Below are 24,633 nucleotides of genomic sequence, written 5' to 3'. Positions count from 1 at the left end.
AAGATTGAAGAAATATGGACAGATCTTTTTTGGATAACAAATCGATTTCAAAAGCGGATACTATCGAAATACTGTGAAACAGTTTTCATGTAGTTTGTTTATGAACGCGCACATACATATGTACACAAGCTGATAACCTGGGGTTGTGAAAAATATACATTTTATTAAGCGGCTATAATAGCACTAGAAAGCACTAGCACCAGACAGTTCGACTCTAATTTTCTCAGCGAGCACACATGAGGATGGCAACATCTTATCAATTCGCATTGACCTTTGGTACGAAATTACTTACGTTTGAGTTTTTTGTTTTCTAACATCCACTTCTAACGCAGCTTTGGTACTTGGCCACGTGCAACTTCCAGGCATGGTTTTAGCTCGAGTTCACAGTCAAGTACATCGACGGTCGAACATGACTCGCCTTACGCCAGCACACACGCACCATATGGGATCGAATAACACATTATTTGGCCAAGACAGAAGATTGAATTATACATCGAGTGTACCGCTGCCAAAAAATGTTACCGGTCCTGTTAGCATAGTAAACTGGGGTCAGCCTACTTACAACCAAACGTGGCCATCGCACAATTATCAGCCTGGCTTTGATAAGTCCTCCCAGGCTTCTGTTTACAATCAAACATGGATGTACACCAATCAGACTTACTATAGCTCGGCACCTGATACTAAAGCTTTACATCAGTCGAGCGAAGTTCGAAGACATGTTCCGACTTCATCTATGTTGGAAATATTCCCATCCGGTATCTTCCGAGCGGAAAATAATACACATGTTGGTAATTCATCATCCGGTTGGCATCACTCCGATATCTCGTTGGCTTCTGTCGCGTCAACTAGCAATTTCACGAACCTACCTCTTGCGCGAGGAAGCAAACCATATACCTCTAGTCCATACGCTAATATGGTTTACTAAATCAAGACGATGAGATGATACCTTCTTTTAAAGTAATAAACCACTTTTATTTAATTTTTTCAAAAAAACAATTTATTTCGCTACGTTTTTTGTTGCACCGGTTAATTAATTTGACCATAGGTATAAATACTTATATTGGTTGCATTCCGGTATTCCAGAAGTGTAAAATAAAAATATATGTGTGTAGAAATGATGAATTTTCCATAAATAGGCTTAGTCAGGGGTGAGCATATTTTTAGGACGGTGATCACGGCATCATCAAGTATATCAGCTTTGAACCATCAAATAAATTATATTGTGATTGCCTAAGTTTACGTTGTGCCAATATTTTTGGAATACCACCGATGATTCTAAACCGAAGAGGATCCCTCGCCGCCGTCAATTGCTCCAACGCCGCAGTCGAGATCTCCCCCGCCGCAGTCAAGTGCTCCCTCGCCGGGATCAAGTGCTCCCTCGCCACCGTCAGTTCCCACGACGCAGTCATAAACTGATCAGATCCCACGCCGTTGAAGTCATCTGTATAATTGCTTGCTGGTTCCCACGCCGCCGTCAAAAGTTCCCAGTTGATTCCACTTTTAACGATCGAAATAGCATTTCCCTAACGCCCTTGCCTAAATGACCTATTCATCCCACGTAGTTGAATTTTTATCCCACGCCGCAGTCCTGAAGTTTGGATCCATCGCCGCAGTCATATATCCGACTCCCTCGCCGCCGTCGATTTGGAATTTCACCCACGCTGTCATTATTTATATTGAATCCCACGCTGCAGTCAAATCCAAATTTTGTGAAACTTGCAATTCACGAACAAAATCTAATCTCCTCACGAAGGGTCCTCACAGAGCAAAGTTAAGCGTCAACGTCACATTATTTAAGCTAGCAGTAGCGAAGCGATAATTAAATGCTACCGCCAACGGTAATGATAATGACGATCACCGTGTCCAACAGCAGCAGTGTTGCGAAGAAAGGGTAAATGTTGGAGAACGGTTTGAAGTTGAAGAACGAAAGAACTGGTGCAGGTCGATGAAAGTGTTCAGGATAATGATAATTAACCTGCATCTGAGATCTCGAACCAGTTTATATGCTGCTCCAGAAAGCGATAGCAAATGCTTTTGGCGATGTCGAATTTAACAGAAGGAGACTCCCAGAGACATCTCAACCGGTTCTCGTTGCGAAAATTATCAATATCCCAGTAGTTAAGTGTTTCTTTTGAGTTCACACAGGATGCGATTAGATGATTCAAAGAGCACATTGAAAATGCATCAAAGGTTGTACAAGGTCGAAGATACCAAAAGATTAAAAATGTATGTCATCTGTATGCTGCTCCCTCATCACTGCACTGCCATGGATCTTGCTCTAAAAGTCGTGGTTCTCCCATTCAAATGTTCCCTGCAGCAACAACTGGTACGTCTATGTGCGACATGGAGCGCTCCCAAAGCCTTTGGAAGGATATCCGGTTGCATCCTTCAGGGGAAGTCTACTTTGGCTTTTAAGTTTACATGTCACAGTATAACATATCTTACATTAGAAATTTAAAACAAGATTTAAGGCAACAAAACATAACATTATCTACGCAAGTTATTTAAAGACAACATAGTATGATAGCTAGTAATTGCAATGTTTATCCTGGATGTGGGCCTGAAATAGTCTCTTTTAGAACTGAGCTAATATCGCCTACATACGAGTAGCTGCAATGAGAGTTTGGAAGGAAACTAAAACAAAAGAAGAGTGTGTTTAAGTGGCCTGTACCGCGGGCGCGTGTCTCTTGGATTCCCTTTGAGACCAACGTGACGAGTGTGCAGGAAGGCGCGCAGTATACAAGTGGACCACACAGTCCTGGATCTGGACCTGGCGTGACAATAGTTCTGACTCATTTGTGAATATGGGTGTATAGCCGTTCCTGGAAAGCGTACATGCACCAAAAACACTGCTATTATACCTTTAGGGCTTTGAGACCCTGCCTGCCGCTGTCGCTGTACATCGCATTGGATTCCCTTTACGATTGCTGTGCTGAAGTGAAGAATTTTACCAGGAGCTCATCGGGGAGCTCGACTGTGGTACCATCTCGCATTTGATTCCCTTTTGCGGTATTGGATCGTCATGCCAGGAGTTAACGGCTCAACTGGCAAAGCGTAGCGTAGGTTAGCGTCTCTAGCTAGCTCGGTCTTCGAACACTAATCGCATTTGATTCCCTTTTGCGATGAATATGGGTACCTCTTATTCTGGACTACCTACGGGAGGAAAGTACAAATGAAGCAACAGCCCGTTGAAATTGGTTCCATCTGGGACCTGCACGTCTGCATCAAACTCTGATAAGCTGTCTGAGCTGACTGATCTTGCCCGTCTTGAACTGTGGCTGCTGTATTTCTCCCGTTTCGGATGCTCGAACACTAATCGCAATTGGTTCCCATTTACGATAAACGACTGGCTACACGTCGTTAGCTGCTGATCTGTCCGGATGTTATAAAAATACAACGCTGAAAGTGACAATTAGTTAGCGACGACGACGCTAGTATGCCCATAGCGTACTTGCAGGCAGCAGCCCTGTAACAACGACAACACATCAGCTCACTTCTTCAGCGAATGCTGGTGATGGTGCGGTGTAGCGGCTCTCGGTCCAAACGCATTTGTTTCCCTTTAGCGTGGACCGAACGCACATCTCTGTGCGGTGCCAATTGCATTACGTGCTTAGGCTAGCACATCGCTCGCAGGACTGTTTCCAAGTTCGCTCTCGACGCCCGTGGCCGTGCTTTGGACAGCGGATATCTTAAACTTGGCCTAGCCTGATCTGAGCGTTGATTGCTTTTTCGGCGACATTTTGTGTGCTAGGAAGCGCTGCACCCTTGTAGACACAAGCGGCCCATTTTGGGCAGACAACTTGGCTGTAATGTAGAAACGTTAAGTTTACATCTAATTTCAAAATAGGCGTACGAGACAGGACAGCCTTGTTTGCTTTCTTGCGTTTTTCTGCTACACTCGATGTTCTCTCGATTTATTCTGCTCGTTTGAAGTATGTAGCATTGGCATTTGGTGGTGAAATGTAAGCAGTTGTCGTTGTGGCGGTCGTATGCTTGCTTGGGTCAAGCCTAAATGGATGGACTTGATGCATCGTTTTTGATTCCCTTTAACGATTTGCAGCAGCACAGGAACAGCCGCCGACCCTAGACTTCTTAGGAGCCCTGTGTAGAACAAGAAACTGACCGGTCCCTCGCTAGCTTGTCCACTCCAAAGAAGTTCCTTTCGTTTCTACCTAGTCGATGCGCACAGGCACATTCAACTGTGAAACATCGCTGCAAGAAGTGCAAAGGTAATTTAAAACCACTAAAATTTCTCACTCTGTAGTCCTATGTGCCAAGGCAGGTAACCAGACAAACAAGCCAAAACGCAGTTGATTCTATAAAATATTCCATCCTTGTTTCACCTTCTCACAAGCTGAAAAGCAGGTGCAAACGGTTATATTTGAATTGAGAGACCTGACCTTGTTGTTGATAGGGAGATAGCTTCAATTCAATGCAAATTCGACGTGTTGTATGGATGTTGAATTGAGTGTTGGTGATATTGCTTTCAAGTTGGCATTTGATTCCCATTGCCTCAAGAAATTTTGCTACATGTACACGGTAGGTAAACAAAACAGGCGAAAGGGCACGTGTAATTTTAACTGTGTGGTCAGATCTTCCCACGACCATTATGCCGACTGATTGATTGGTATCAGCACTGTAATGAATACATTAATTTAAGCCGATTTTTAGTCAGAAAGGAGATAGAGGAACTTAAGAAAAAACACATATTTTCCTGCTCCCAACGCTGCGCTACTGTGACAATAGACAGTATACATATGGCTTTGTCTGAAGATGTCGATTGCTCCTTCTTGTTTTCGGTGGAAACTTTGTACAATGCTAGTGTGTTGTAGACATGGACAGGCACGGTCTACGGCAACCACAACCCTACAAAAATAAAGAAAGTTTTTTTTCCACACACTTAAAATAATTTACATGTGCTGGGCGGACCACCATCGTAGACTTGAGTGAAATTTCCTTGCAGCTACTGCGGCATATTTCTACAAAAAATGAAAGAAATGATTTCTATTGCAATGTCTTAGCTTTTGTAACTGTGCGGTTTCTGGATCTTCCACCACATCGGATACGCGGATTGCTAAACGACTCCTGTCCATCCATACGACGAATGCTTCGGTTTCAGAATGATTCGGTATAGGATTATATATCTATGCATATCTACAAGAAGAACGAAATATCCAAAAGCAGGTGTGCCCATACCGATCGTAGAAGTATAATGTCTTCGTATGCAAGGTGGAAAAACGGACCTCTTTCCAGCTAACCATTAGTTAGTTGAGCTGTAGGATCTGGCTCATAAAAGCTACACGCATATGTACTAAAAGAGAATTTGAAACAAAAGAAGCATTTTGTTCGAATTTCGTTCAAAGACCAGTTACGCTTTGTTATTTATCCCATTGACTGCTGCTGCCGAAGGTTGTAGGCTTGCGACGCATTCAAGAAACCAATTTAAATTGTCGCATTCTCGTCCTTCACACGCTCCATGCACATGCGCGCAGGTACCGCTCAACTGCGTCACATTGCTGGAAAATAAACGAAAAGTGATGCTTGTTCCCAAACAACAAACTGAGTTACGTGTGTGTGGGGCAAATGTACGATTTCTTATCTGGTTGGCAGCCGCTGCTCTCAAAGATATCCAACATTTCGAGCGCGAATGGAGAAGAAACAGCTGGCACCAGACACTCACAGGAACAGTTCGACTGTGACGCATAGCTACAAATATTAAAATCGGCCTTACAATAGCCCAATGGTTAGGCAAGTACAGAGTATGGAGAAAGATACGCTAGGGTCCGAATCTTATCTGTGAAATCATTGGGTAAAAGAGAAGAGCTTCAACAATATTCGCATTCCTAAAAGCTCCCCAACTGAAACAGGACGGGCTGAGCGACCGCGAAGCATACCCTAAGAATGTCAATATAGGCGACCGCTTGACTAACACTGATGGCTGCATTTCAGTGTTAATCACAAGAAAAATCCCATACGGCTTACATGCGAGAATTCAACTGAAGTCCCTCGAGATCCGAAGACGGCGATGAATTGGCTGAAATTTAGAGGTTTCGTAGTTCCGTTGCGTTGCAGGGTTCGAAGACGCTTTGATGACTTGGGAGTTTAGTTTCTGGATGATTGTAACTCCTCGGTATTGTTGCGCTGTAAATCTGTTCAAAAAGCAATATTTTTCGTTCGCAGCTGATATACCAAATACCGTGTATCTGTGTGGATGGGTGGGTGGTGGTCAGCAACAGCGAAGCGTTTTATGTAGAGATGTCGTGGTAGTTGGTGATGGCAGCACCGGCACGGGCACGAGAGCTTCAAACACACGCAAGCTGCTGAGCTGGAGTTGCTGCCGCTCGCAATTCCGCCTTGTCCCCATTGTTCTTTGTCAGCTGCCTGTGGCATTGGCATGTCATGCAGGGGAGACTCGGTGGTTTTTGCTGCTGCTGCTCCGGCGATTTGTGTAGAATCGGCCATCGGCTGGTTTACGGAACTCGCTGCCAAGCGTCGAGGTTGGGGAAGACACGGACAGACGTGAAGACTCACTCAGTAACTCAATAACAAACCATATCGTCAATAAGATGATCGACGTAACTTCTTTATAAGCCAGTTTATGACATTTCGATAGGGTTTCAGTTTCAGCTTCATGCTGTTGACGTTGTTGTTGCTTGTTCAAGTATTCCATTCCTCCTCATCGTTGCCATTAACGTTTCGAGGAGCAGGAAACTGGAAAACAAAATCAATTATAGACAGAAGTTTATGACAAACGAGAGAGAGGAAAGGGTTTGCTTATCGACAAATTTGAGTGAATAATAAAGGCAACATTGATTTTAAAATTGATTGATTTGTAATACAATAGTTTTATTTTATAATTTATCAAATATCAGTTCTGTATGCTTACTATGTATATGTATTTACATCTATAAATTAAAGTTGTTTTTTCACGTGGCTACAGAATGATTTCGTTGTGCTCAACTGATTTGTTTTCTCGCCACAGATTCAATATGAATCACCTATATCTTTTACACTTTTATTTCTTGAAAATGACGTTGCTGGCAATTATTCAAAACCACAATCGGACAAAATGGTGTACAGAAAATTCACAAGTAGACGCACACACTAAAAGAAACACGTTTGTGTGCGTGTGTGTAGGAAATTTCATGTCGTTCGGATAAATGTCGCCTATCACTGTGTGCGCACGCCTCTCATTTTCGTTAGAAAGCATGAAGCTACATAACTTAGGTGGTAATAGTATACTGATTTACAAACCGAGTGTGAATCCTGAACCAAAGCCTCTTTCTGGTGGCGTTCAGCATGGATTTCATTTAAGCAGCGCCAATGACTCACACCATTTCAATGCATTGAAGGCCGTTTGCTCATCGTCCTCTCACACTCTTCCAATCCTTCATTATTTCATTACAATCTATAACAGCCTTGCACATGATTGCGACTGCAAATGAGAAATTGGGTTGTCGTAATAAAACTAATTTAACAAATGAACAAATAAATTTAAGGCGACACAGAAAAAATTATTTCGACAGATGAATCTCGAACATCCTGCCTTTCTTTTTTTCCATTTCATGTATACACACAAAATCTGGCTCCCATATATTTGTCTCTTTCTAACTGCTCACTGAAATGGCAGAGCATTTGTGTTGGTTGTTGCTGTTCCTGTAGCTGCTGCTGCGGTTTCCGTTGTTGCTGGCGTTGTTGTTGGTGCTACTTAGGCTACGCATAAAATTGTCGAGGCCACTTAGCTCACTCCTCCACAAATTATTTTCGATTTTACGTCGTTCGCACTCTTCTGCTTCGGCCCCTATTTTAGCATTGGCTTCAGCTTCAGCGTCACTACCACAATGGGTTTTACCATGTGGCACAAACTTGGTTTGGATATCTAGCCAACGACTAAATCTTTCCTGTTGCTTTCTACGCAGCTCGTGCTCTGCATGTAGTAGAGCCGTCGACAAAATGGCGTTCACGCGCAAATCGCTGCCAGCACCTCTTAATTTGCGACGCATTTGAACTCGTTTTAAACGAAAATTACGCACCCAATCTGTTAATGTTTTGGGATTTTCTGCGGCGTCGCATTCATCGTAGTATGCAACCATTTTGATACTTTTTTGTTAACTTGTATATTCAGATGATTTCAGAAAAAATATTTGGTATACAAACACACACACACCTTTACTGCTGCCTAGATTGTCGGTCGTACACAACTATGACGTATCGCTGCAACGCACACCAGATAACTGTAACGAGCGAACCGAGCAGCGACCTTTTTATAATTTTGCTCGCAGCAGGGAAACGTATTGCTACGCGACGTCGGCGTCGGTAGTACCTACGAAAGACTCTGTTTTCCAGCAGTGCCTTTGGCTTGGAGGGTTAAAAGCCGCTTAAGAGCAAACCCTTTTCCAAGTTAAATGCGCGGATTAAAAGCTGATTCGTCGTGCTGATTCGTTTATTGGTAAATAAGTTTTAAAAATTGCACCCCACTTTTTCCAAGCAAGACAGTCATCGGAGTTCGGGGTTGCATTTTATAAAGTATCGAAAAACATACTTGGGCAGGGCTGCATCTGCTTTGTAGGACAACAATCGTTTTCAAAAATCAAGGCGGCGCTGTTAAATTAATAGACTTTGTAAAATATAATCGATTCTGCTTTTTTATTTAATTTGTATTACATATAAATATACACGTAAGGAGTATTTTTATTAGAGCGAAACTGCCAAAAAGAAAACTTAATTTACTTCTAAATCGATAAGCCAGTATTGAGAGATCAATGTTTATTTGTAATGAGAGTGTCGGAAACCGGACGGCCAGAATATATTTCTTTGTGTATTCTGTATACCATACATGCGAATGAGACACTGACAGTTGTGCGACTTTGATTTATTGTTTGGGACATTCATTCTGCAATTTTGATTGTTTTTCTACAAGCGTTAAAATGTAAACAAAACACATTAATTTCTACAGAGCTCATTGAGATATGCATTTGCTATGCATAACTAGAATGGGCATCACAGATTTAATTTAGGCCCAGCTCTTGCCTAGCTAGGTGTAAACAATGGTGTCCATCAATTTTGGCAGGAAGTTTCGGATCAGATATGTATTGTTAACGACTGCGGGCAAATAATAAAGCTATACTTGTAAATAGTATAGTTATAAACTGTTTTGGCGCATGCTATAGATCCGCTGCTGTGGGTTTGGGTGGTGTTGCTGCTGATGTGCGAGCTGCTGGCGCATTCGCGCCGCCAGGTTTTGTTGCTGGTGGAGGACCTGTGCCTGGGATTGAGGCTCAACCACATTTGAGGTAGTAGGGCATAAATTATTGGCAGTGCCACTGTTGGTCGGTCGTTGTTGCTGATTGTGCAGCGACTTTTGCTTTTTCTTGACGCTGAGCTGATTGTTGGGCGCATCTAGTGGCTGTAGCTGGTTCTCCGTATGCAGAAAGCCAGTCAACTTGCTGTCCCATATCGTAAGGTATATGGGTACTACGGAAAGGATCTGCAACTTCCGGGGTGGCTGCCTCACGTTGCGTTCTGCGACCAATAAAAAGTTAGGCGCATTCTGTGTGTCCACGAGGACCTTCTGCATTTTGTAGTTAATGCTGATAACATGCCCCGATTCCAGGGTAACTACATTCATCATGTGCTGGTATATTTCCATGACTACAGCGGTCATGCAGACTCGCTGCTTGTTGCTCACGTATCGCTTAAAGTACAAATTGCACGACTCCTCGCCTGCATTTTTGGAATTGTACTTGCGCTCGTTCGCAATTTTTGTCAGCGAGTGCAGCTCTGCGGTAGTTCGGCACGGGGGCGGGCAGTAGTTAAGCGAAGCTGCCAGTAGACTAAAACAGAAGATAAAGAGTTATTTTGTGAATCAACGAAAAATATGGAAATGCACGACCATTACCGATGGACCATTATGTCGGGATAGCGACGAATCGGGCTGGTGAAGTGGGTGTAGATGGGAATGGATAGGGCATAGTGCCACAGATCGGCCGGTTCTGTTTTCCCTTCGCTGCAAAAGTAGCTGGAGTTTGAAGAGTAATATTCAGAGTCAAACGCATCGAGGGTCTAAACGGCAGCGTTACTTACTTAGCCCTCGCCATCGGTTTCATCAGCAAGCGACTGAGGCAGAAGCTCATCGCAAGGGGATTGGAGGCCTCCTGGCATAATCTCACGATGCTCTGTTGAAGCGCCTTCGAAGAGCTGTAGTCCAAATGAAATCCCAAGGTTTGAAACTTCTCCCGCAAGGCCTTTAGTGACTTCATAAGTGGCGGCGGGTGATTTCGAAGCACAGAAATCTCTGGAAACGAGTCATGTATAAAGCGCGCCACAGCTTGGTTGGCCAAAAGCATAAACTCTTCTATCATGCGATTCGCCTCTTTCTGCTTCTCTACTTCAAAGTCTTCTGGCTCGCCACTGACGGGATCAAGTATAAAGCGTAGCTTGGGATTGTTGAAGCTAATGGCCCCTTTTTCATAGCGTGCTTTACGCAGTGAGCTCGCAATGCCATGAAGGCACAGCACTCTCTTTACTACGTCATTAGCGGAAAAGCCGTTTAGGATGGTGGGAAAATCGTGTTCAGTGAAGCGCTCGTGCGGATTGTCGATGATCTTTTGAGCGTGCTCGTAGGCAAACTGCGTGCAAGACCTAATAATAGTCCGCGTAAACTTTGGCTTTTCGTTAAGCTGTACCCCGTTTCTATCCATACGCCAAAACACCGAAAATGCAAGCTTATCCTCACCAGGCAGTAGAGAACAGCGCATGCACAGCGGTTGGGGAAGCATGTGGATAACTTCGTTGGCTAGATATATGGACGTTGAACGCTCTTTGACGATATTGTCCAGCTCGGAGTCCTCTCGCAGGTAGTGAGACACGTCCGATATGTGCACGCCGACCTCATACTTGTTATCTCCTACCTGTTCAATGGAGACTGCGTCGTCCAGGTCACGCGCAGTCAGTGGATCTATGGTGAATATGCATTTCTCCCGCAAGTCCCAACGTTGGTCCAGATCTTCTGTGCTCCCAGGAGAAATGGTGTTTACGAACATGTCGTTAAATCGTTGTTCGAAAGGTTTAATATCGCTCAAGCTGTTGTGAATCATAATAGCCTTGAGTTCGTCCGGCAAATTACCAATGCGGCCCACCGGCTGAACCAATTCAGCAATGCAGTGCCCGTTGCAGTCAGTCTCGAGAATGTGGGCTAAGTAGAGCAGGCCACACACTTCTGCAGCCTGTTTGCTTCCTATGTGCTTCCTACAGGTCTCTTCCGGTATGTAGACCATCGGGAAGCGCAGGTCAAAGGGGCGAAACTTGTAAAACAGTTGAGCCTTAGACAGCTGCGTTGGATTGGTAAACGATATAGAACCGACAATCTGGCGAAGCTCCGTTTGCTTGACAATCGCTATGACGAAGGCCTTGGGGCAGTTATCTGACGATATGACGACCACATTGTCAGCATCGGCGTCCGAGTTCTGTGACGCTGTCTCATCGGAGAACTCCTCGTCTTCGGCTGTCAGTGGAAAGAGGTGAAACAGAGTCAGGGCTTGGTTGTGTCGGTTGTGGAGCAAGAAGCTTACCTGGGGGCAAGGATTGAGCGCCAACATTCAGAACAAAGGCCCGCACTGTATCTCCTTCGAAGGCGTACCGTCGAGCCACTGGCAACATTACAATACCGTCACGCTCGAGACCTTCACGATCAGTGGACATTGTAATAAATGCCTGCTTGTTGTTCTTGCGATTCACTCGTATTTCATCCTCAACGATTCGACCGAAACCTTCATTTGCAAGACGTTTCGCATGCGCCTCCAGGTCGGAAAAGTCCCCAGAAAATCGTAAATCTGCTGGAAGTTTGTATTCCGCACCTATGTAGTTCCGAACAATCGTATTGATATATCCACGCATCGCCTCCAGTTCGGTTTTTAACGACTGTGTAGTGTTTTCACCTGCCCCCTCTTCTGATTTCCTACTTCTCCGCTTGCGCGCTGATTTGCCCTCTTGTTTGGTAGCTTGTTTCTGAGCAGGGGTGCTGTTGCTGCTTGCGCTCGACACTTCCGATTCGCGTCGTGTGCGTTCCTCATTCCCTTGCTGGGGCAAAAGCCTTCGATTTACGTCGCTGCCCCCGTCAATACGACGTGGCATCTGGCGAAGAGCAAATTGTGGAGACATATCTACCTGTTGTCGGTCCATATCTCCAGGGGATATCCATTCTAGCTGCGACAGCACATCACTTTGGCGAATGAGGCTACCCGCGTATGTATTGACATCTGAAGAGACCAGGGAAATCCTTTGAACTAGCTCCTGCAGTGCGTTTACCTCCTCCCTGAGTGCTCGCTTAGACTTTTTCTTTTCCTTACAAGGTCGTTGGGCTACCGACTTCATATGTGCCTGCATTTGGGGCGGAGCTGCGTGCATTGGCATCTGCACCGGCACTGCAGTGTTATATGATCCTGGCAAGTTATACTGCATTGGAACCGCGACCAAAATAGGGGCTTGTGCAGCATTACACGATATTTTTGGATCAAGTGCGCTTCTGGGCGGCATATCTAATGGCAGCGTTTGTGGCAGTGATGTGTTGATACGCATGAAGTTACTTGCGGCATCAGGGACATTGGATGTCGACTGTATCTCCATATCCCGGCCAGCCTGGTGAAGACGTGCCGCCAGGAGTTGGGACCGTGCACGCAGCAAATCGGTGTCGATGGGCCCTGAAGGCGTTTGAACGGTCTCCGACGTCGGATTCATTGGAGCACTGCCTGCGCTGCGGCATTCTCTCTCCATGTCTCCGCACACATCAACGCCCGATTTCAACATGTGAAATTTATTTTCGATTTAATGTGTTTTTACAAAATAAATTTGCTCAAATTGTGAAATCACTCTGTCTGTTTTCGATAGACTGGCAGACACGGGCACACTTATTATTATCCATCGATAGTTTCAGCAGCCAGCCGCTCCGGTATAAAAATGAACGACGGTAAGTAAATAATTGCTCATTATTAAGGAAAATATACAACTAGTTCTATCAAATATACGTATATCCACAGAGGAAATTATAAAGCAGCGACTACTTATTGATGGCGACGGTACTGGGGAGGACCGACGCTTGAATGTGCTGCTGAAGCAGTTTCTCAAATATGCAAACTCCAAAAACGACTCGCCGGAAACTAGGTACGGTACGCAAATGCTGCGAGAGTGGGGCGCAAAATGTAGCCTTTGATTTATTTTATAGCCAAATTATGTATGACCGGCTGATGGCTCAATTTGCCCAGTGCAAGCTGACTGCGTTGAAAAATGTGGAGACTCTGCAAATGATCAAAGAAGAACGTGAGAACTACAGCAAGTTGGTGGAACAGCACGAGGAGAGCATCGAACTTGCCAAGGAGGAGATCGAAGCCAGTAAGAAGGAGCTAGTGACAGCTAAGAAAATACGTAAAAACAAAATGGAATATGATTTGTTGGCCTCGCTCATAGAGCAGCAACCCGATCGAAATGGCACTCAGAAGCAAATCGAGATCATTAAAAAAGAGATTGATGACCTTATACAGAAGAAACTCAAAATGGAGCGCAAGTTCCAGAAGCGTCGGAATGATTTTACTCTTTTGATGTACAGTATCCACGAATTGGAGCAACAATTAGAACAGGACAACAGCTCCTCGTCCTCGTCGTCATCCTCCAGCGAGAGCGATCCCACATCACAGCCAGACTTGGACGACAACAATGGCATAATGGAGGTCAGCGACGACGAAGACAATGATCTTAATAATAGCAGCCCTACCAAATTCGACGGAGTCCGAAGAGAAGTCAAACTACCCTCCGTCTCTACGGAAGACTCCAAAGCCATGTCTGTAGAAGAGGATGCTGTGCTCGAACTAAGCATTGACAAAGATGAGCATGATGTAGACGTTGTGGTTGCCAGTTAGCATTAAAATTACACTCACAATAGGCCTACATAAGCTGAATAATAAAGAAATGTATGTACATGATGACCAACGGAATATATTTGCTAATATTTGATAATCTATTTTTAGATGATATTGCATTCCTTGTAAAATATGCCTAAGCCATTAACCATTCAGTATTTAACAGCAGCCCGATGGCAGCGGCCATGACGAGTGTGAGGTGACTCAAGCGTGTGGCCTGCATCTGTCCAATTTGTATATCCTTTGGTTACCTGATTTTTCTGCTCCAGATCACGGATGCGCTTCTGGCATTCTGTCAGCTGCTTTTGGCCTTCCCTAATCTCGCGCACCTCCCTCCTGCAGGTCCATGATCATCATCCTCAATGTGATGGGTCGGTTGTCGGTTTTCGTTGTATTCTACAAATAAATATATTATTATGAAAGGAGAATTACCAGTCTCACCTGGTAAATAAGACCCTGTAATTTCCATATTTACGGAGCATCGATTGGACCCTGCAGGGACTGTAGAACATCAACGAAAATCGACAACCTACCAATCACATTGACTGTAATTTCCATATTTACAGATATGGTCCCTGCAGTGTAGTGTAGGGACTTCCAAGTCCAATTCCATGGCCCCTGTGACTAATTTGAGCTGCCGAACGTTTTCTTGCTCCTTCAAGATCCCTTTTTCGAGGCTCAAAACCAGATTTTTAAGTTTTTCTACAAAAGACTCTTTTGTTATACATTTTTGTTTAAAATTTTTTCTTTTGTTGCTTTGCACCGGTATCCCTCGGTATATTTTCGGTATGTTTTGCAAATGCGAAGGTAGATTTTCGTATATTTCTGAGGGTCAGGTGGTATATTTTATTAATAAATCCGCGGTCACACTGCGCTGGTTGCAATATTTATTGCAAAAATGCGCTAAAAAACAATATAAACTCTACAGTTTAGCCTAAAAAAGCGCGTAATAAAACTCATCACATGGTCGGGCAGGCCCGTGAAGTGAAATCCAGACGAAATACTAACGAAAATGCAGCGCAAAACGTAGACGAAAAAAAATGAAACCTAGTCAAGAAAACGGTGTAAATGGATGGGGAAGAGACGAGACTACAACAACAACCACTGCAAGACCAAAACGAAAAGCGCAAATAAAGTGACACGCAGAAGGCAGACAGCAAATACAACAACAAAAATATATTAAATATAGTGTAATAAGGAGAGAGGCAAGATCAAACCAAACAAAAATATAGAGCAACAAAAGCGAGCATTCAGATCAAATCTCGCACTCGCTGTCTCTGGTTGCAGCCACCAAACAAACACACCCACACGCAGTACCGTAGAATATATTCTATTATTGTTGTTGGGGTTGAAAAGCTATTGCCTGCATAACGGTTAACGCGTGACGTGAGATCCCACACAAAAACAGCAAGGCTGTCTACCCCCCCACCCTTCTCCTACCCACTTTCGTCCAGGCGCAGACCTCGAAAAAGTCTCCCCCCCCCTCCCTCAAAATGATGGACAACGACGATGCGCTCCTCAACAACGGTGGTCCGCAGTCGGGAGCGGAGACGGTCTATGGCACGGAGGACAACAATATGGTCATGTCGGAAAAGGTACCTATACATATACATACATATACGAATGTGTTATCCACAAAATGATATCATTTGTGCATGGAATCTCTGTAAATATAAATAATTCATGCGGGCTACATGGTCCCCCACTGATTTTCCCTTAGCTTCGATAAGACTCTCTTCTAATGCTCAGTATATAATCTTTTCTTGTATTTCGATTCGGGTCTCTCCACAAACAAGCGAAAGATAATGAGGCTATAAAAGTGTCCAAGCGGAAACATGCTCTTCTCTACAGTTCTCTCTCTCTCTCTCTGTATATGGATACCCCCTCATAATGTAAAAACGCATCTCAGAATTGCTTATCATGCATCAGCTGACGCTAAAGCCACTGGGGGTCGGACACCCCCCACAAATGTGGTCATTGACATTCAAACTAGCGAAAAGCAAAGCAAACCCAACATGGGCACACAGAGAGAAAGAGAGCAAAAGAAATGCAGAAGGAGAGCGAGGAAGAGAGTGCCATTGCCGGGACCAGAAATCAATAAAGTCAGTCAGTCAGTCGGCGGCGGCCCTCAAATTTGATGACCGCCTCAGGCAACCCTTTGCCAACCCACTCATGCCGCTTTTCCTCCTCCTTTCCAACAGAGTTTATTTTTATTCGGTTTTCACCCCAATTTCCCCGATTGATTTTGCACTTTATCAGCTTCTCTTCTCGAGCATTACCTGTAATCGACTTGTGCTATTTAAGGTGTCCCTCCCTTCCTTCCCCCTTCCCCTGTCAATCACTTCCTCCCCTCTCTCTAATAATGAGCTCATTCATTGAATTAGTCAGTTCTTCGAGCACATGTTTCCACCTGATAAGCCCCCACCACCTGTACTCGTACTTTTCGTATCTCTCTGCTAATTTAATAATGAGGAGAGTTGGTTGCCATCAATTTCAAGCGACAGAAACTCGTTTAGGCCAACAATAGCAACTGCAAGAAGTATTTTAAAAACGGGTCTCACCAAATATGTTTACAAATATTTAAGCATGACGATAGCTACGAGTAGTTGACCTTATATAAGTATGTTCCAGGTAGCCTTGGCCTAACAGCGGAGTTTCGGTAGCGAAGGGAATTTATTTATCATAAGGCGAAGGAATATATCCTAGAATAATACCCGAATCAACGATAATCCGATAATCCCTATCAACGTTCATTTTTATAAGTCATTTAAATTTTGTAAGAATATTTTTTTTTTCTTGTATCTAAATCTCATTTCCCATGGGTTTCCCGATTTCCATTCATGTACGAAGCCTTTATTTCCTCTAAATTTTAATTTGATTAGTAATTTTAATAGTTGAAGTTATGGTTTTTTATGTGTTTTTTACACCCTGTTTTTGTTCTTTTCTTTCTCTTTCAGAATGGTCAGGTTGTCAGCATCGTGAGTTATCCTAAATTTTTAGTTTCTCACTATTCTTCCGTTTCACTATTCTGTTATTCACCTACCTCCGATTTGTACATATGAAAATGCACGCTAGAATAATTTGCAAATAATACTTTGCACGTTTTGTTTTTTTTCTATTTTTATTCTGTAACTAACAATTGTGAGAGACCTGCAAGAGGTGTCACCACTTTGGACTTTTTCCCTTTAAGGGAGGGTGTAGTTTTCTTTCTGACTTTTTCACTTCATTCATTAATTTCGTGTGGGGTCTTAATGGTGTTCTCAATAGGTCATATTCGAAGAGCTTTCCATTCATCAAAATTAAAACCATTTAATGGGAGATCCCCAACTATCTCTCGTTCTTGCTACTTCCCTTAACTCTTGTACTAATTTCATAGAATAAAAGGATACCGACCATCTTAAATCGGCATCAATATCTACGTCTGTCTGCTCATAGGAATACAGATATTCCTTCTCTCTTTGTACCCTACAAATCAATCAATTGCACCGTCCGTGTTCCCATTTTACTCACTCCCAAACCCCAATCAAAACCAATTGAGACTGATGCACCCCCTCTCTATTCCTACTCTGTCACGCGCATCCTTGTAGGTGCAGCAACTGGCGGGTAGCATTTATCAGGAGTTTGAGCGGATGATCAATCGCTACGATGAGGACGTGGTGAAGAACCTGATGCCGCTGCTGGTGAACGTGCTGGAGTGCCTGGACGCGTCGTATCGCATCAACCAGGAGCAAGATGTCGAGGTGGAGCTGCTGCGCGAGGACAACGAGCAGCTGGTGACGCAGTACGAACGGGAGAAGAGCGCCCGAAAACAGTCCGAACAGAAGGTGAGTCGAATGGAGGGAATCAAAGGCCAACGAAATAATCTCCTCTTGTCCCCTGCAGCTACTAGAGGCTGAGGACCTGGCCGAGCAAGAGAATAAGGAGCTGGCCACGCGCCTCGAGTCCGTTGAGAGCATTGTGCGGATGCTGGAGCTGAAGCACAAAAACAGCCTGGAGCATGCCAGTCGTCTGGAGGAGCGGGAGACGGACCTCAAGAAGGTGAGTGGACTGGAATGTAAATTAAAAAAAACCAATACCCTGCCATGCCTGATGTTTTCAGGAATACAACAAACTGCACGAGAGGTACACAGAGCTGTTCAAGAACCATGTGGACTACATGGAACGCACTAAGATGCTGATGGGCTCCACGCACTCACAAATGAGCACCGCCTCCGACCGCATGGAGGTCAGTCGTGCGCGCCTCAATCCCGTGGCCCGTAGCTCGGGCCCTGTCTCCTATGGTTTTGCCTCGCTGGAGAACTCCGTTATGCTGGACACCGAGACCATTTGCAGCGTGGGCAGCCAGTCGGACGACTCGGGGCCGCCATCGCTGCAGAATGAGCTGGATATGAGCCTGCCCAGCACTGCGGAGCGTGGTGCCGCCACCGATGCGCTGCAGCAGCAGAATCAGGCCACCTCGCCCCAGAGTCCCCCCGGCACCAGTCCCGTTGTGCCAAATGTGCCTCCAGCAAACGGTAGGTGCACCCAGCCTCTGAAGCTTCTTTGCCATTTTGCCACTCACGCACCGTACTAATTTGTCTACTCTTTACTCTCTTTTGTTTTTGATTTATGTGTTAACTCGACTAAAAATCAAAACAAACCTTCAATGCTTCCCCATCCCTTGCGTCCATCAGTTGGTCGCTCGACCACCAAAAAGGAACAGCGCTCGGACAATAATCTCTACCAAGAGCTGTCCTTCCAGGACAATGAAGAGAGCGAAGAGAATGAGATTGTTACAGGTGAGAGAGGAGAGTCGTATGTTCGAATGGAGAGCGGATTTCATGTGTCTAGGGTTTCGGGTTAACTATCATTCACAGTATTACTAAATGTCACTTTTCCTCTCCCTTTTTCCATTTCCACCTCTACTATAAACGTGTGGATTACGCATCTAAACTCTTCGGTGGCACGAATCCCTTCTGTAAAGGCTGCTGGGTACATCCCGGAGAGTACGCATCCTCAGGTAGGTACCACCACCACACCCAAAACCAAATCTCAGACCATCCACAGCCAGAACATGTAGAAGTGCAAGAAACTGCACCACAAGCACAGCTACAGCCATATGACTCCTACATATATGGTTTCATCTATATAACCTGTAAATACATCAAATATCATGCGAAAATCGACTGAAAACTAAGGATCTTCTGCTCTAGCTAGAGTTTGTGTGTGTTTTCTTTGTGATATCTGTTGTAAATTATCCGTACCATGTGCTCGAGAAAGTGTGTCCCATCCATTAGGCAAACAAAAATTAAAAAACTTGAAACAAATAAAAAATTGTATAATCCGAATCTAATGAAATTTCTCTTTCTTTTATGCCGAACTCTACTTATCCCCACCACAAATCATTTTGAATATCCTCCCACCACCAAACCACACACAAATAATTGTATATTCGAATCCCTGAAGCAAACGACAACTATTTTGGTAAGTCTGAAGAAGCTGCAGGGATCGTGAGAGATCCGATCATTAATAGTAGATTCTATAGATCTTCTCCCATTTACTCTTTTGCTTCTACCGTAAGTAGTTATCGTAGAATCATTGGCATGACTCTAAGGTTAATTTTCAAAATCTTTTGGTGTTTGTGTTTGGTTTTAGGACGTTGGTTATATAATTCTTCTGTTCTTCTCTTGGTTTGTTAGCCATACTTATGTATATCATATCTGGTTTTAGTTTTCCATATCCTTTCTCTTTTAAGTTTCGATTTTCCGTCTCCCATTTATCATTTATCATCCATTAATTCAACACTGAGTTCAACTTTTGGATGCTTTCCCAATGCTTTCATATTTTTTGTCTCTTTTATAAATATCTCTTTTCTAATAAATCTTTCATAAATATTGCAGGCATGGGCAAGGAAGTGGAAAATCTCATCATGGAGAACAATGAGCTGCTGGCAACAAAGTAAATATCTCAGTCTCTCTCTCTGCTGTTCCCCCAATCTTTTGAATCTCATTCATCCCCAACCTCTCTCCCCTTCCATAGGAATGCCCTGAACATTGTCAAGGACGATCTGATTGTCAAAGTGGATGAGCTGACGGGCGAAGTGGAAATTGTGCGCGAGGAGCTGAGTGCCATGCAGCAGTCTAGGACGAAGCTCAGGCAACGCATTAGCGAGCTGGAAGAGGAGCTCAGGAAGACCAAGGAGCAGGTGAAGCAACAGAGTAAGTCGAGCCCACTGCAGTTGGAAGCCACAATATTTCACGCAATTCGCGGTTTGCAGACACCGAACAGGAGGAGAATGATGTGCCGCTCGCACAGCGCAAGCGTTTCACTCGCGTGGAGATGGCCATGGTCCTCATGGAGCGCAACCAGTACAAGGAGCGTCTGATGGAGCTGCAGGAGGCGGTGCGTCTGACGGAGATATTGCGCGCCTCGCGTACCGTCGACCACTTGGACAAGAAATCAAAGCAGAGCATCTGGAAGTACTTTAGTAATCTTTTTACGTGAGTTTCAACCACAAACTGCAATCTAAGACCCAGAAATCAATGTATTAATCGCTATTTTTTATGATAGACCCTCCAATCGCCCGACAGAACGCATTGCCGATGGGCTGGGAGGGGGGCCGATGTTTCGTCACACCGGGGGAGGAAGTCCTGCCCACAGCCACGGATCCCCAAGCCGTGGAAGTGGGGACAATCGCCTTGCCCTAGCCAACTCCCTGCCGCCCATGCATCCAGCGAGCGCAGGGCTCGCCAATGCTTTGGTGATGCCCAAGGACTACTCTGAGGACGGGGGCTCGGAGCGCATCAGTGCGAGGAGGCGGGAGCAGTACCGGCAGCTGCGCGCCCATGTCCAAAAGGAGGACGGTCGCCTGCACGCGTATGGCTGGAGTTTGCCAATCAACAAAACCAACCAGGAGGCAAATCCCAGCCGGCACTCGGGCGGGGTGCCGGTGCCTGTTTACTGCAATCCCCTGGCCGAGGCCTCGCCCCATATGAAGGTGTTTTGCGCGGCCGGCGTCAACCTCCACGGAGGCTTCACCAAAGACGGCCAATCGCTGATACCCGCCGACTCGCCATACGCGCCCAAGTCCACGCTTAAAATCACAGAGATCACGAGTCCCACGGCGGAGCAGAGCGTTGAGGCGCTGGACAGACAGATAGCCCGCGCTAGCTTGGAGACCCTGGAGCCGGAGACGCAGCTTAGCTCCTTCGTGTGGATCTGTACGAGCACCCACGCGGCTAGCACGGTTAGCGTGGTGGACGCCAACCAGTCGGCCACCGTTCTGGATGCCTTTCCCATTTGCTCCTCCCACTTGCTGTGCATCGCCTCCGTGCAGGGTGCCATGGAGAGCGACTACGCGCTACTAGAGCAGTCGGAGGTGGTCAAGGCGGGCGAGATGCTGCAGCGGCCTGGCGAGGGCATAGAGCTACTCGGTAAAGTGGAGTTTGTGCGCGTGAAGCCCAAGTCCGAGGACGAGCAGAACAGCAACAGCAAACTCCAGCAGCAGCAGGACGAAGAGGAAGCCAAGGAGGCCACGGAGAAATCCACTGAGCCACTGCCGCCCGGTAATTCCGAGGAGCCGCTCGTCAATGTGGAGGCCATCAAGATACGCCAAGCCCTGCCGGGCGCTCCCCAGCGCCTTTCCAGCCGCAACAGCAGCGACGAGAACCAGGCGAACAACAACAGCAGCAGCAGCAACCGAAACAGTGTTCTCTTTGGCACCAAGTCGCTGAACCCCATTCTGGGGACGAAGGAGCGCGAGGATCCGCCCATGAGTTCGGTGGGACCGACTATGTGGATGGGGGCCCAAGACGGCTGGCTGTACGTTCACAGCGGGGTGGGCCGATGGCACGAGTGCCTGCACCGTGTTCTCCTGCCGGATGCCGTCCTGGCGATTGTGCATGTGGATGCGAGGGTTGTTGTGGCGCTGGCCAATGCCCAGTTGGCCGTGTTCCGCCGCCAGACAGACGGCCAATGGGATCTGAATAGTTATCACCTGGTGACGCTCGGTGATCGCAATCATTCGATACGTTGCCTCTGTGTGGCAGGCGAGCGCATTTGGGCGGCGCATCGCAACAAGATCTTCATTGTGGACCCCATATCGCTCAACATTGTGCACTCGCTAGACGCGCATCCCCGCAAGGAGAGCCAGGTGAGGCAGATGGCGGCCACAGGTGCTGGTGTGTGGGTATCCATACGGTAAGTTCTTGTCACAGAATCAGAATCCCAGCATAAATGGATTGCCCGATTCTTTCCCTTAGATTGGACTCCACGCTCCGTCTGTACAACACCCATACGTTTGAGCACAAGCAGGACGTGGACATTGAGCCGTATGTGTCCAAAATGCTCGGCACTGGAAAGCTGGGCTTCAGCTTTGTCCGCATCACCGCTCTTATGGTCTCCTGCAACCGCCTGTGGATCGGAACCAGCAACGGCGTGATCATCTCGGTACCTTTGGCTGAAGTGCAGCAGAAGACATCATGTGAGAGGAGGAGAAGACAATCTTCCTGAGATAATCCTAATGGGTCCCCCTTTTTTGATTTCAGCCGATCCCCATGGCCAGATGCCGTTGTGCTGCATGGCCAATGCTCAACTCTCCTTCCACGGACACCGCGATGCGGTCAAGTTCTTTGTGTCCGTGCCGATGCTGCAGCAGCCGAACCTGAGCGGCGGACTGACCTTCGTGAACAGGAGACCCGATATGCTGGTCATGTGTGGTGGCGAGGGCTACATCGATTTTCGCATAAGTAAGTCCTGCACTCCTGCCGAACAGGACATGGCATCCAAGCTATAGCTGGAACGCAGTCTGGTTGGAGCACAAGAACAACCAACAGCCATGTATAACCATTCCATATTCCATATCCTCCCATCTGCAGGACATGATAAATTTGATGCTAGCGATAATGCAGCGCATTTGATAGTTTGGAAAGTCGATACGTAAGCCTCATTTTATTCTTTCGCTTTCTTTAATTTTTCTATTTTTATTAATTTTATGATTGACTTATGTTTTGTTTTAACTTTATTTCGTTTTATCTTTATCCGCTTCTTGTTTACGTCTTTCTTTTGTTTAATTTCTATTTTGCCTTTCTTTTAATCCGATTTATTTTTGCATTCTCTGCCTTCGCCCGTAGTACCTTCAACTTGTAGTTCGTCCGCCCTGTGATGAGGAGATGAGCTCCTCCTTCTCCTCCTCGTCTGCGTATTCCGGTTCCAAGTGGAATGCAGCATTTGTCTCATCCGTGACCTGAACTTAAGCAAGTTTTCTTTTTATTTGGTTCATGTTTTTTAATGTGAAGCTGTTGAACGAACAGTACATGCTACCCGCACCTCTAAACCTGTCCTTTGTCCTTGCACATGCAACAAAATGGATGTCGTTCCTCCACAAATTTTGGTCCCATTGGTGTACCGTGTCCCTTTGTCCTTTGAGCACATTTAATCGGCTCGCATATTTTTGCAAATCTGTTTAAGCTATAATTTACTCATTACTCAATTTAATATTCTTTCCAAATGTAAAAAGACTTTTCTTGAAACTATCAAAGAATGTGGGCGCACCTTTCACTAAAACAAGGAACTCCCCCAAATGTTTTGGGGGACCCTGCAACTGAATACAATCCTCAAATGCAAATAATTCATCCCACAGTTGTGTCGCACTCACCGATATTTCAGATACACATTCCACACATCCATTAATGCTCTGCCAACTATATATTTTGCAGATGATAATGACATGGAGAACAGTATTCAACTGGAACCAAATCAAACGATCGAGAATCGAGGCGACAAGAGCTACTTGATTGTGTGGCATGTTAGTCAACGTTGAGGCCGACCGATCCGATTATTCGGATGGAACGAGAAGTGCAAATGATACATTATAAAATATATTTTTAGCAGTTAACAGTTCTATCTAAATACGCATAATGTATAAACTACTTTATTGTGCAGGCTAGCGAATGGAATAATCCTAAACCTTAGTATTTATCTAACAATACCCCAAAATCCACACGATGACAAAACAACCATACTCTAGCGTACCGTATTCCTAATTTAGTTAAACAAATCTAATTTCGAGCTTTCGAGGGGCTCTCACAATTGTTTCAAATCGCTTCATTCAAACAAAAAACAAAACAAAAAGGAAACCTGCAAACAACGTTATTCGTCAGTGATAGCCTGCTAAATATTAAAACTTTATATACATATATTCAATGTAGTAAGATTTCAATTTTTAAATTTTATTCGCTCTGCAGAGAGGCAACAAACATACACAAAACACCACATTTACGAGATCTACTCGTAGGATATGATATAGTATGATGGATGATATATAGTGAAAGTGCGCCTGCCTTTTCAGGGCGACATTTCTGCGTGATTTTTTGTCCAAATATGTTTCTTTTGTATCTTTATTGGTTTTATTGTGAAGCAAGAAAGACGGCTTGACATTTATACATAGTTATTTTGTTAAATAATTTTAATCTTTAGTTGAAACGTTTCAAGCCTTAATTTTGATTGTTATTCATTTGTTTGTAAGAAGCCTATGTTTAACAATAAAACGAAAACCAGACCAAAATTTTTCCTTTTCCCCAATACCAAACATCATCTTAATATATTTTCTGTGTGTTTTCAATGAGTTACAAAGTCGACAGTAAAGTGATATTTATGTTTTATGAAAAGTTTGTAAAATTTGACTTTGGCTTGACTCGACTCAACGCGATTCAGGAAATAGTAAATAAATTTCAATTCTATTGTT

General features: G+C 44.9%; 6 protein-coding genes across 20 annotated transcripts in view; 3 read left to right on the top strand and 3 right to left on the bottom strand.

Moving 5' to 3' along the window:
* Window positions 1-165: 165 nt before the first annotated feature.
* On the top strand, window positions 166-1,115 carry LOC111073643. Its single transcript, XM_022366057.2, has 2 exons — window positions 166-276; window positions 333-1,115. The coding sequence occupies exons 1-2, from the start codon at window positions 237-239 to the stop codon at window positions 923-925; spliced, it is 633 nt and encodes a 210-aa protein (XP_022221749.2). The 5' UTR covers window positions 166-236; the 3' UTR covers window positions 926-1,115.
* A 1,585-nt stretch (window positions 1,116-2,700) lies between these two features.
* On the bottom strand, window positions 2,701-8,273 carry LOC111073644. Of its 3 annotated transcripts, none has more exons than XR_002607727.2 (3): window positions 8,168-8,273; window positions 7,255-7,435; window positions 2,701-6,711 (listed from the first exon to the last, which is right to left on the bottom strand). XR_002607727.2 is itself a non-coding variant. In XM_041593782.1 (3 exons), the coding sequence occupies exon 1, from the start codon at window positions 8,091-8,093 to the stop codon at window positions 7,608-7,610; it is 486 nt and encodes a 161-aa protein (XP_041449716.1). In that variant the 5' UTR covers window positions 8,094-8,161; the 3' UTR covers window positions 2,701-3,153; window positions 3,212-6,711; window positions 7,255-7,607. The 3 variants fall into 3 exon arrangements, 2 of the variants coding, with proteins under 2 accessions (XP_041449716.1, XP_041449715.1); XM_041593782.1 differs by lacking the exon at window positions 8,168-8,273 and having other exon boundaries at window positions 2,701-3,153; window positions 3,212-6,711; window positions 7,255-8,161; XM_041593781.1 differs by lacking the exon at window positions 8,168-8,273 and having other exon boundaries at window positions 7,255-8,161.
* A 355-nt stretch (window positions 8,274-8,628) lies between these two features.
* LOC111073638 (DIS3-like exonuclease 2) lies at window positions 8,629-12,895 on the bottom strand. Its single transcript, XM_022366052.2, has 4 exons — window positions 11,571-12,895; window positions 10,084-11,503; window positions 9,899-10,018; window positions 8,629-9,833 (listed from the first exon to the last, which is right to left on the bottom strand). The coding sequence occupies exons 1-4, from the start codon at window positions 12,802-12,804 to the stop codon at window positions 9,143-9,145; spliced, it is 3,465 nt and encodes a 1,154-aa protein (XP_022221744.2). The 5' UTR covers window positions 12,805-12,895; the 3' UTR covers window positions 8,629-9,142.
* LOC111073642 (THO complex protein 7) lies at window positions 12,859-13,973 on the top strand. Its single transcript, XM_022366056.2, has 3 exons — window positions 12,859-12,964; window positions 13,035-13,158; window positions 13,220-13,973. Exons 1-3 carry the CDS (start codon window positions 12,955-12,957, stop codon window positions 13,908-13,910), a joined length of 825 nt encoding a protein of 274 aa, XP_022221748.1. The 5' UTR covers window positions 12,859-12,954; the 3' UTR covers window positions 13,911-13,973.
* LOC111073646 overlaps window positions 13,953-24,633 on the bottom strand; it is a 50,491-nt gene continuing 39,810 nt past the window's right edge. The window contains exons 3-5 of one of the 4 annotated variants that reach the window (XM_022366059.2): window positions 14,475-14,735; window positions 14,352-14,411; window positions 13,953-14,306 (exon numbers count right to left, since the gene is read on the bottom strand). In XM_022366059.2, the coding sequence (XP_022221751.1) occupies window positions 14,206-14,306; window positions 14,352-14,411; window positions 14,475-14,735 (422 nt within the window). In that variant the 3' untranslated portion in view covers window positions 13,953-14,205. The remainder of the gene's footprint in view (window positions 14,307-14,351; window positions 14,412-14,474; window positions 14,736-24,633) is intronic. The other 3 variants (XM_022366060.2, XM_022366061.2, XM_022366063.2) reach the window with 3 other exon arrangements.
* Window positions 15,390-24,087, top strand: LOC111073636 (JNK-interacting protein 3). Of its 10 annotated transcripts, none has more exons than XM_041593776.1 (16): window positions 15,390-15,505; window positions 16,868-16,888; window positions 17,498-17,734; window positions 17,793-17,948; window positions 18,010-18,424; window positions 18,584-18,688; window positions 18,874-18,909; window positions 19,356-19,373; window positions 19,790-19,847; window positions 19,929-20,107; window positions 20,167-20,389; window positions 20,460-22,088; window positions 22,151-22,371; window positions 22,436-22,636; window positions 22,766-22,826; window positions 23,606-23,695. In XM_041593776.1, the coding sequence occupies exons 1-16, from the start codon at window positions 15,404-15,406 to the stop codon at window positions 23,607-23,609; spliced, it is 3,666 nt and encodes a 1,221-aa protein (XP_041449710.1). In that variant the 5' UTR covers window positions 15,390-15,403; the 3' UTR covers window positions 23,610-23,695. The 10 variants fall into 10 exon arrangements, with proteins under 10 accessions (XP_041449710.1, XP_041449708.1, XP_041449705.1 ...); XM_041593774.1 differs by lacking the exon at window positions 23,606-23,695 and adding an exon at window positions 23,021-23,140; XM_041593771.1 differs by lacking the exon at window positions 22,766-22,826 and having other exon boundaries at window positions 23,606-24,087.

The sequence above is a fragment of the Drosophila obscura genome, unplaced genomic scaffold (genome assembly GCF_018151105.1).
Source record: "Drosophila obscura isolate BZ-5 IFL unplaced genomic scaffold, ASM1815110v1 contig_200, whole genome shotgun sequence".
In the NCBI taxonomy this organism is placed as follows: Eukaryota; Metazoa; Arthropoda; class Insecta; order Diptera; family Drosophilidae; genus Drosophila; species Drosophila obscura.
The sequence above is the reverse complement of the archived record's forward strand: the minus strand, read 5'-3'. Positions and strand labels throughout refer to the sequence as shown.